This window comes from Penaeus vannamei, chromosome 36 (assembly GCF_042767895.1).
Source record: "Penaeus vannamei isolate JL-2024 chromosome 36, ASM4276789v1, whole genome shotgun sequence".
In the NCBI taxonomy this organism is placed as follows: Eukaryota; Metazoa; Arthropoda; class Malacostraca; order Decapoda; family Penaeidae; genus Penaeus; species Penaeus vannamei.
Window position 1 is genome coordinate 16586168 of NC_091584.1, and position 12031 is coordinate 16598198.

The 12031-nt window shown below is 43.5% G+C and overlaps 1 protein-coding gene across 1 annotated transcript; it reads right to left on the reverse strand.

Moving 5' to 3' along the window:
• Positions 1–837: 837 nt before the first annotated feature.
• LOC113823836 (uncharacterized) lies at positions 838–10007 on the reverse strand (the record flags this gene model as incomplete). Its single annotated transcript, XM_070114563.1, is given in 10 exon segments — positions 838–1399; positions 1648–1777; positions 2366–2511; positions 2990–3142; positions 3866–3960; positions 4260–4357; positions 5256–5542; positions 6091–6212; positions 8416–8557; positions 9770–10007. Coding segments are annotated over 10 exon segments (1536 nt in total), but the record flags the coding sequence as incomplete, so codon positions are not given.
• Between the last annotated feature and the right edge of the window lie 2024 nt (positions 10008–12031).

Here is a 12031-nt window from a genome sequence, read left to right on the forward strand (position 1 = left end):
TCTCCTAGCCTCTGTGTCTCTTCGTTTTCCTCTCCTTCTCCCTAGCCTAGCCTAGCATCCATGCTTTTCCTTGTTGCTTCAGCTATTCTTTATTTTTTTCTTATTCCATACTTCATTCCTTTTCCTTTGGTATCATCGGTGCTTTAATCTCCGCCACACATGGATGTCGAAAGAGCAGAGGTTCCTTTAGTGAAACAGACGCTCTCCCGGTCCACAACTCCACCTCGACGAGAACGGTGAAGAGAACGGCATCGACACTCTTATCCTCGAGGAGGCCTATAGGACCCCTTTTCTTGGAAGGGAAGAATCCTGCTTATTCGTTCTCTCAAAATATTGCAATTTCCAGGTCTATACCAGAATAGAATATTGCACCTCAAGCAGAGGAAGAGGAGGACATTGCCTCCTATAAAGATGATTTCTAGAGCATCGTGTGTCAAGCAGAAAGAGGCTACGAAGCTTTTTGTCACTGAGAAGGCCTATAAGCCACTTATTGTTTTTTTTTTCTTTTTCTTTTTTGACTTTGCAAGTTAATTCAGTGTTTAGTCGAATACAGCAAGAGGATGCGTAGAATGAACGTTCTGTTAAGACGGCATCCGTGGACGCTTTCATAGCCGAAGCCTAGAAATATCGTATCCCAAACAGACAGATTCTAAAACGTAAGAAAAGCAGACGCAGTCTAGGAAATTCTTGTCTTTGAGGAGGCATATAAACCTTATCCTTGGGAGGGGAGGCAAAGGCTTGTGCGAACTGACAAGGAAATTCAATGTTTATATCCTGTATTTCTACAATGAGACTTGAATCGCTGAGGATAAAAGCAGGAAATAAAGTAGCCAAAAAAAGTGTTATTCCTTTATTCCGCATCTTACAAACCACGGCAAATACGAAAATAAGAAAACATATAACATTGAATGACTGTACAATGGAGGCAAAGCTACATGATATATCTTGATACTACCCAAGGCATCGCAGCAAAAATACCACGCAAGGAAACAGGCCCTGATTTCTGAGGACATGGCGACATATTGGCGAAAATATGAGATACGAATATATCATTTGAATCATAAGAAACACAATAATGATAAATACCTTTCGAAATTATTTTGCTATATAAAAATCCTAATTCATAAAAAAATAATATATTAACACTGATAGCCATAAACAATAATGAGAAAATATATAATGAAAAGAACAATGAACTTGATAATATAAAAAAGACTTGGAAATATTTAATGTCAGACAGGGCATGTTCGAATCCGTGCTTGCGTGGTCTCGCTTTAGCCTGAAAGCTTACAGGGTATTTGGGAATATGAGAGGTGGAAGCCGCGGTTCATGTAGTCGGCGGCGAGACTGAACTCGTCCGCGTCCGAAACCATTCGCACGGTGAAGGGCTTGGAATACGCTGCGAATGAGAGGCAGATGAGAGGGAGGGAGGGAGAGAGAGAGAGAGAGAGAGAGAGAGAGAGAGAGAGAGAGAGAGAGAGAGAGAGAGAGAGAGAGAGAGAGAGAGAGAGAGAGAGAGAGAGAGAGAGAGAAAGATACACACACTGTCAGATAGATAGATATGCTATTAGACAGATAGATGCACAAATATGCATATACAAACTGAAGAAATAATATAATACATAACAATCTAGTTCCAGTACGTACTCGTCACAGTGCCCCACTTGCGGGCGTTGCCGAGCTTGGTGCCGCAGAACCTCTCGTGCGTATCCGCGCCGTGGTCGTTTTCAGCGCCCGGCACCCACAGGTAGTCGGCCATGCAGCCGGAGTCCGCGAACTGAGGCCAGAGTCGCATGTAAAGGTTTTATGTACATACATGTAGACTGTCTCTCTCTCTCTCACACACACACACGTGCACGGACACCTATCCATAAGAATCTACCTATCTATCTACCTTTCCATCCATCTATCTATTAATCTATTACCATCTTTTCCACTGGCAATTAGGATCGACCAGTATATTGGAGAAACATATCCTCGATGCCTTTTGGTAGCTTATGATGGGTTATACTGTACTATAGTTAACCAATTTAAGTACGCATATTCATGAAAATATCCGAGGCAGGAATAATGTATCAAGGAACTCGATAAATGTTTACCGCCCACTCAGTTCCTGTGGCGCGAGAGGTGTCGCGTAGACCATGACCATCGGAAAAGGAGGGTTATATATCTGTTATATGTCTATGTTATATAGGTGTGTGCGCGCATGTGTGTTTATGTGTAAATATATATCTATATATCAATATCTATCTATCTATCTGTTTATTCCATCTATCTGTATCATATCACCTTCCACCTTGCCCCCCACCCCTTTTTCACTTTCCTCTCCCTCTCTCCCTTTCCCCTCCCTCCCTCCCCCCTTCACCTCAGCCGAAGGGATATGAGAGTCGTCCTGGAAGGCGGTGGCGTTGGTGAGCGAGAAGCCGTCTCTGCCCATCTGCTGGTACTGGATTCCGCAGAAGCCCGATTCCGGCTCCACGCAGATGCTGTAGTCCAGGTCGTTGAAGTGTCCTGGCGGGGGTGCGGGAGATGGGACAGAATTAGGAAAGGGCTTATCTCTTCCGATGGCGTCCTCTCCTCTGCCTTGTCTGTATTTGCTTGGCCCAGCCTGAACAGTGTTCGTTGCGGCGAAAGCAAAAGGGGTGTGAATGAAAATGGATTTGACCGATTTCGACTCCATCTTCATCAGCAATGCAGGTATTTCTGACGAAGATAGAGTCGAGTTCGGTTAGATGATAAAACGCGATTTAAAGATATCCTAATCTACTGTTTTGTATCTTTGATTTAGTTTGTTTTTTTTTTCCCAGATATTATCTCCATGAATATGCATTCGCTTACCCCTTACTTTCTCTCTTCCTCTTTTTACTCTTGTCAGATGCAGGTTACACGATTCCACTTACACGTACACATAGCAACACTACCCTCACGTACACACATGTAAACATACGTATTAACACCATCGGCACCACCCTGTCATACCCACACGCACCTGTATACCCGACGCGGATATCGCAGTCCGACGGGTGCTTGATGGTGCTGAAGTCACACCAGCGGTCTTCGGAGTAGCAGCCGACGCCCTCGAAGTTGAAGCTCTTGAAGTCACCCGTGAGGCCTTGGTAGTACTGCAGGCAGCCCTCAGGCGCTGACGAAGGAGGAGGAGGGAATAGAGACCGTGTATGTGTGTGTGTGTGCACACACAATCACGTTGGTAGGGAGTTAGAGAGAAAGATAGATAGGTATGGATAGATAGATAGACAGATAGAGAGAGAGATGATAGATAGATAGAGAGAGAGGGATAGATAGATAGATAAATGGAGATGATGGTGATGGTAACAATATTAATGACAATCATTTTATCATCAGAGTTGATGATGATTCTGACAGTGATGATGAAAATAATGTTAACAGTGGCAACAATTCTAACAATAACAAAATCACCAACAATATGTTTATGATAATGATGAGTATAATAATGATATAATCATTACCATTATTTCTATTGTTATTATCATATTTCCTTATTCTTATCATTAGTATGTGGAGTAATGTATAAGGACAATAATGATAATAAAAATAGTAGTAGTGGTAATAATAATAATAATAATAATGATAATGATGATGATAATAATAGCAATGATCAATTTTATCATTATTATTAATATCAACATCATTACTTTTATCATTATCATAATTTTGTTACAATCACATTCATCATTATCACTACTATCATTGTCATAACCCTTCTTATTATTATCATTATATCATCAACAACATCACCATTATCATCAACACGATGCCAATGATATGCTCACAGCAACACCCAGTAGACAACCTAGCACAGAGTACGTCAATCCCCCTCACTAACCTTTGGGGACCCGCGACTTGGGGCAGTCGCAGGGGATCTGAGTCACGCGCACCTTCCAGGCTCGTCGCGTCGGGAAAGTAACGATGTCCGCCTCTCTGATTGGTCGAGAGAAGGAGGGGATGAAACGCACGGGAGGACAAACGCGCGCTTTTTTTCCTTTTCTTTTTTATGTATACGGCTTTCGTGTGGTGATATGCGATGATTTATTTATTTATGTCAAGGTGATGTTTTACTGATATGTAGTATGTACATGTAGTATATGTAGTAAATGCAGTCTCTTTTTCATTAAAAAACGTATATGTGCATGAAATGTAAATCTCAAAAAGGGCAAATGAAAGAGTGAGAAAATTATAAATAAAAACCTGAATCTGATTATAAACTTTTAAAAACTGACTTGTAGTTATAAAGCGCCACAGTGACGTCACCCTCGGTAGTCACAACGACTTCTGACGTCACAGGAGGGGAGGACGACGACTGGTCTCCGCCCCCGCCCTTGTGGGAAGAGACAGCAGGCGTTGATTTTTCAAGATGTTTATCATTTCATCAATCAGTCTATCTCACTGTCCATCTCTATATGTACACACACACACACGCACACACACACACACACACACACACACACACACACACACACACACACACACACACACACACACACACACACACACACACACACACACACATATATATATATATATATATATATATATATATATATATAATAAAAAAATCATGATATCAATGCGGCCAGTGCATTATTCCATCTTTCATGTATATCATTCTTATGTCAGTCACTTATTAATCTATCATTTACCTTCGTGTTTATTCATTTTTCATTAATTTGTACATTCGTTTCCTGTTATTTACACTTGCCATTTCTTTTATAACCATCATTAATTCCTTCATCCATTTTTTGTTTCATTCACATCATCAATCAAGCAACAAAATCTAAATCTAAACTAAAGGCCCTATCACACTAACACTTTTTCCGTCATTTTTTTGCGTTTCCGAATGAACTCCGTATAACAACCATGGCGCTATCGGAGTGAGGTCCCGGGAATCACACGAACATTCTCATATAAATTACGTTATTTTAAAGAAATATGATGATGTTTATTGTATATACGAATGTTCTTAAACATTAGCTTATGTTTACATTTACTCATCCTATCTAATTTATTAATAGCACAAGATCAACAAGAAATTAGTCAGACGGAAACTTTCGTAACCGTCTTGGTCTGGGAGGCGTTCCGTTTGAAGACCAAGGTCTATATAAGTACTATATATAGACCTTGTTGGAGACGACCCTTGCGGAAAGCCTCGAATTCAGACGGAACCCCAGAAATCGACGGAAAAAGTGCCAGTGTGATAAGGCCTTAATAAATCTTACTTGTCTCGCAAAGGAAGGCTTGCGAAGAGCCACCGGGATTCCCTCTTGTTCCATCATTCCCATTCCGTCTTCCATCCCTTCTCTTTGTTGCTCTTCTTCTCCTTCCTCGCCCACGTCTCTGCGGGCTCGCGTACGACGGGCGTGGTCTGGGGAGTGGGCGTGCTCCGAGGTGTCCGCTCCTTCGGGAATGGAACCGTAGATGTCGTAGCAGTGGTAGAGGTAGTACTCGAGGCGACCCAGCAGGAAGGTCAGGTCGGTCTTGCTGCGGCCTTCCACGTTCACGTACACTGGGAACGGAAGGCAGTGTAAGGACTGGAGGTAGGGGGTTCGCAAATGGGGAGGGAGCTACATTGTTATATGTATTATTGTTGTAGTTTTTTTGTGTTGTTTTTGTTGTTAATATTATTATTAATATTGTCATTATTATTATTGATATAATTATTATTATCACAATTATCATTAATTTTATCATTATTATCATCATCATTATGGTAAGCCATATAAAGAGCTACAGTGAAAAAATCGAAAACTAAGGAACCATAGGTATCAATGCCGGTCTAAACACAGCTAATAAAAAGAAGATATAAAATCATCAGGTATTTACGTAGTAAAAACATATTAGCTGATCTTACAGACTTAAAAAGAGTCGGAGAAGTTATGGTCTCTGAAAGTAATGTATTCCAGACAGGTAGACAGGTTGTTAGGTATGCAAATAGATGGACAGATTGTTTGATCGTACTGAACAATACGAGACAGGATCAAAATATTTCATTATTTAGATTTTTCACGAAGGCAAAAATCTCATAAAACAATGCAGAGGTCAGAGGCTGCTTACTGTGGGAGCCATTATTGACACCGCAAAGCGTGGGCAGGGGAGTGGAGCTCTCGGCGTAGAACTGGTCGTATTTGCAGTCTCCCCAGTACGGTGGCTGCAGCTGGAAATCTTCGAAGTCCAACCTTTAAGACGGGAACGTATGAAAAACGGGATGAGGGATGGGCATCATACTCTCTCTTTCCCTATCCCACCCCTTCTCTCCCTCTATTTCTCTTTTTCTCTCTCTGTCTCCCTCTCTCTATTTCACACACGCACATTCTCCCTCTCTCTCTCTTCCTCTATTCTAGTGTAGTCCTCAGTCGTGAGAGGTTTCCTAAATACTGCGTCTACCCGTCCCGCTTAGTCTTCAGGCCGTGAGCGGGCGAGGTGCCTCCAGTGATTTGTACGGATATAAAAGGGCTTATGTGAAGTAACAACTGAAAATTTTAAAAGGGGAGAATTAGCTCGCAAACCATTTCTCTAAAAAGAGCAGAAAAGGAAATCTGAAAATAATTCCCCAAAATTGATTTATTTCAATTTTCCGGTCAAGTTATATTTCCCCAAGAAAATCAGGAACCCGGATGTGTGACGTCCATTCCAGAACACGATCACAGCATTCTCTGCATTCAATACATTGTACTTGGAGGACTCACTACAAGACTACAGCGGCAGTGAAGTTTCATCGGATTATTCCGACGAGGACATTGGTATTTCTTCAGAGGATGCCTACGTCTTCGAAGAGTTGGAAGAAGAGGAGGAATATCAAGAGTTGATGGTTGTTGGACCGTACATGCACGAGCCCGACGCTGTGGATGTCGTGGAAGTTGTGCCAAACCAGCCAGACATGGAGTGGCGTCGAGACCCGAAGAGATTTAATTGAATGGTGATTTCCTAAATTAATTTTTACAGTCGAACGTGTGATCCTGCTTCTGTATGGTACAAAATTTCTGCAGGCTGAGCTATCTCTTGTCTACACCCGTGGGGCAGGCCTACATCCATTCGCGAGTGGAGGGGCATCGGTATTTATTTGTGTTGTGCTTTTTGGGGTGTACCTACCCTACATCTGTGTAGTAATACATGCACACTTGCAATGCACTCAGCACACTGTTTCGTACCCACGCAAAAGCGCTCTTTCAGAGATTGTTTTGCGCTGTTGTGATCATGACAAATATAAATTGGAAATGGCCTACCATTTTGCCAATCCCATGTCGTAAGCCATTCTGTTCGCAAAGCGAATGGGCTCGAAGTGTTTCAGGCAAAGTACGCTGGTTGGCACAGGCTGAAAGTTGCTCCTTTTGGCATGCAAAAACGTGTCCACTTCCTTGCTCTGTCGCGGTCATTTGGCCATTCAAATAGCTGGTGACATGAATGGGAACAATAAATTGCTACACAACGCCGCGGCATCATTGTTACAAACTTTAATAGCTTGAAACTGGGACAATTCGATGATTTCCTTGACTAGCGATGCACTGTGTGTATCACGCTATTCAACAAGATTCTCCCTGGTTCTGGGAATGACGTCACAACCGGGGATTGCCGAAGACCGCCGAGTTTTGCATCTTCGTTTCTAAGGGCGTTGCTATGGGATTTTTGGGGATACCAGAGGGTCTCTTCGATTTTCTAATTTTTTTTTGCATGAATAGGCTAAGCATGTATTATTGAACAATATTCAAAGAAAAAACAATGCACGATAATTACTTCACATATGCCCATTAATATGTATAACTAGTGTTTCAAAAAAGAGAAAAAAACAAGGGCGTCTTTCTCCTCCACCTCCCTTCCCCTCTCGCTCACCTTCTCTCCCTTCCTCTCTCACTCCCCCACCCTCCCTTCCCTTTTCCTTGTTTCCCCTTCTCTTCCTTCCCTATCTTGCTCCCCCACCCTTCCTTCCCTCCCTCTTTCCCCACTCTCCGCTCCCTTCCTCTTTCCCCCTTCTCTCTCTTCCCTCTCTCGCTCCCTTCCCTCCCTCTTTCCCCTCTATCGTTCCCCTCACCCTCCCTTCCCTCCCTCTTTCCACTCTCCCTCTTCCCTCTCTCGCTCCCTCCACCATCCCTTCCCTCCCTCTTTCCCCTCTCTCCCTCCCCTCCCTCTTTCCCCTCTCTCCCTTCCCTCCCTCTTTCCCCTCTCTCCCTTCCCTCCCTCTTTCCCCTCTCTCCCTTCCCTCCCTCTTTCCCCTCTCTCCCTTCCCTCCCTCTTTCCCCTCTCTCCCTTCCCTCCCTCTTTCCCCTCTCTCCCTTCCCTCCCTCTTTCCCCTCTCTCCCTTCCCTCCCTCTTTCCCCTCTCTCCCTTCCCTCCCTCTTTCCCCTCTCTCCCTTCCCTCCCTCTTTCCCCCTTTCCCCTCCTGACCTCAGCTGGCAGATGGGCGACTCGCACCCGTGGTCGACCGTCACGGAGCACTCGAGCGAGTCGTTCCCGACGGGCTGCGGGTAGTCGGGCGAAATGAACGTGAACTCGAGGGCGGAGGTCTCCACGCCGCACGACAGCGACTCTGAGGGGACGAGGCTGTGTGAGTCACGGTGAGTTATGGTGAGTCACGACAGCGACCCTGAGGGGGAACGACTGGGGTGAGTCACGGTGAGGTAGTCTGAGTTATGGTGAGTCGCTGTGAGTTATGATGGGTTGTGACGAGACAGTGTGTGGTAAATCACGGTGAGTAATGGTGAGTCGTGATGAGTCACGCCGTATCACAACGACTTTAAGGATATGAGATTGGGGGAGTCTTGGTGAGTCACTGTGTTATGGTGGGTCATGACGGGTCACTACGAGTCTAGTGTTATGGGAAACTACGGTGAGTAATGGTAAACATGTTTAGTCATGCCTTACGACTCTGAGGATGGGAGAGTGTGGTGAATCTGATTGAGGCATAGTGAATCATTTTCAGTCACGGTGAGTCATGTTCAGTCGCGATGGGTCATGGTCAGTCATAGAGAATCATGGTAAGTTCTGACGAGTCCGTTGAGACACTGTGAATATTATGTCGTAGTAGATCAGAATCATGGTGAGTCCTGACTCACTATGTCCTGACCATGAGAATCCCTTTGAGTCCTGGTCAGTCACGATGAATCCCGGTAAGTATGATGAGTCTACATGACAACGATTCTATGTGAGGAATGGGCGAGTCACGGTGAATCGCTGTGAGTTATGGTGGGTTGTAGGATGAGGAATCTGAGATGGTGAATGAAAGTGAGTTACTTTGAGTCTTGGTGAGTTCACCGGGCATCAATTCAGTAGATGAGTCTTGTTGAGTGACGGTGGTCGTGATGACAAAGTAGAGTGACTCACGTGAGAAATATTACCTAAAACGATGAGTCAGGATATAGGTAAAATCTCGCGAGTTAAAATAAGTTTTGTTGAGTCGAGGCGACGGGGTGGGGGGTGAGTCAGCTCAATCTCAGGGCCGAATGATAATAAGTCAAGGTGAAAAGGAAATAAAATTATTAAAAATCTTGTTTTTAAGACTGAAAGTGAATAAGACAGAGAGTTAAAGAAAAAGAAAATGAGAGTGATAAGAGAATGATAGAAAGATAGATAAGAATATAAATCGATAGACAGACAAACAGATAGATTGACTGATAGATAGATAGATAGATCGATAAAGAGAGAGTACACAATGCACCGATTCTGAACCACAAACGAACAAAATGAAGGAAAGAAAGAGAGGACAAGAAGAAAGAAAAATGATAAGAAAAGGCGGGCCGACCTTCCTTGACGTGGTAGGAGGCGTTGAAGCCCCTGCAGGAGCCCTGGGCGTTGGAGGCGAAGCGGAGCACGAGGATGTCCCCGTCCGAGGTCACGTCGCCGGGGCTCTGGGAGCCGCAATAGCGCTGGCCCTCCGAGGTCAGGTCAGAGGTCAAGCTCACGTAGTCGCCGGAGCAGCCCTCGGAGCCTGTCACGTCGAAGTCCACGAAGGTCAGCGCGATCTTCTCGCCGTGGGGGGCCTGGGTAGGGGGGGTTGGTTGGATAGAAGAGGGATGTGGATGGGTTGGGGGTTGGGGTGGGCGTAGGACATGGGCGGGTTGGGGCGGTCGTAGGTCATGGGTAGTTTGGGGGATGTGTAGGGCATTGGTGAGGTAAGGGGCATGGGTAAGTTGAGGTTGAGGAGTGGGCGTGGTTGGAGTATAAGGCATTGGTGTTTCGGGGCGGGCGTAGGGCATGGATAGGGTAAGGGCATGCGTGGATTGGGTGCGAGGATGGGGCGCGGGTGGAGTGAGAGGCAGGGGTAGGGCGGAGATGAGGTCGGGGGTCGAGGGCGAGGGATAAAAAGATATTTTTTAAAAGATGACGTAATTATAGGAATTATAAGTAGATTAAATATACTTATGCTAGGATTTATTTGGTTTTGGAGAAAATGAGAGTTAGAGAGATTGATAAACAAATAGATCGATCGATAGCAAAACAGGTAGACAGATAGTAAATATACAGAGAGAAAGAAAGAGAGAAAGGAAGATAGATAGATATTACATATATAGATAGTTAGATACACACACGCACACACATATATACATACATACATACATACATACATACATATATATATATATATATATATATATATATATATATATATATATATATATATATATATATGTGTGTGTGTGTGTGTGTGTGTGTGTGTGTGTGTGTGTGTGTGTATGTGTGTGTGTGTGTATCTATATTAGTTATACGTGCCTGAAGGGCTGTGCCACTGTGGCAAAAAAGATATATGAATATCACAAATAGCAAAGACAGGACCACTTTCTATAATTGAATTAATGCAATCAATAGGTGCTGGTCTCTAGATAGCGCTATTTGATCGATAGGATGAGGTTTTCAAGCAACAAAGTAATGCGTAAAGTTATGCGACTAAAGCGCCTTGCACATTTTGCAGGGGTGATGCAATGACTGTATCCTGTACTTTATGTATGGTGTACTGATATCCTATGCGTCTCTGAGACATTATTTGTCCATATCAGATGTCCCTGCAATCTTTCATAATGCCAGATGGTACCATGTCCATTTTCTTACCTGTATACCCTGTTCTGATAGGCTAGAACTTTGGTTTAGGATATTCTTAGTCACCATATTTCCTGGACTAAATGATGTAAGTCTATAGAGTGCACCCTAACTGACAGTGTTGCTGTTGTTTACTACCTCTTTCGATGGCATGGTATATGGCTATTGACTCGACATGTGCTTGCCCAGTAGGAGTTACTACATCAATCCCAGGAATTACTACACCAATCCTAGCTGTTCCATGAGGATCAGTAGAGGCATCACAGTAGATTGCTAGCAGAATTTCATTTATATATTTCAGGTAATGGCATTTTAATTCTGTTACTGAGGTCATAGAATTAAGTTCTGTCAATGTATTAAGATGAACATATTCATGTGGTCTATACCATGGTGCAGTAAGTGTTACTCCTGGGATGAGCATCGAAGTTCGACACACTGAAGCTGAGAATAGTTTGGAAAGTTTTGGCCTTCTGTTCTAGGATTGACTGTATGAGATAGGAGTATCGATGTCTAATTCTATCAGTCTGATTCTATTAGCATATCTCGTTAGACAAAGCAAGGGAAATTTGTGGTCTGGATTGAAGCAGCAGAAGTCTGATGCTGAGCATGGTGTTGACCTGGATAATACGAATATGAATTGACGGGAAGTCTAGCTCTTTCCTTGTGGCAAGGACTTTAGCAGTCATTGACTGATTCTCATGGCCTTGTTTTGTAAGACGCTAAGATGTTTGAGAACGATTGGTGGCAACATACTAAGAACCGGGTTCATAAGGGAAATATACATCAACCTTAGGACTCCTAAGGAAGCACCTATGGATCTGTTACTTAATTATTGTAAAGGTCTTTAACCAACAATCACCATGACACCAAGATACTTATAAGTATCAGCTTTTGCAGTAACCTGTCCACGTAACCTTGGGATGTATGGCCATTTATGAAATCTAGAAATGTATTTAGTCTTGTTGGGGTT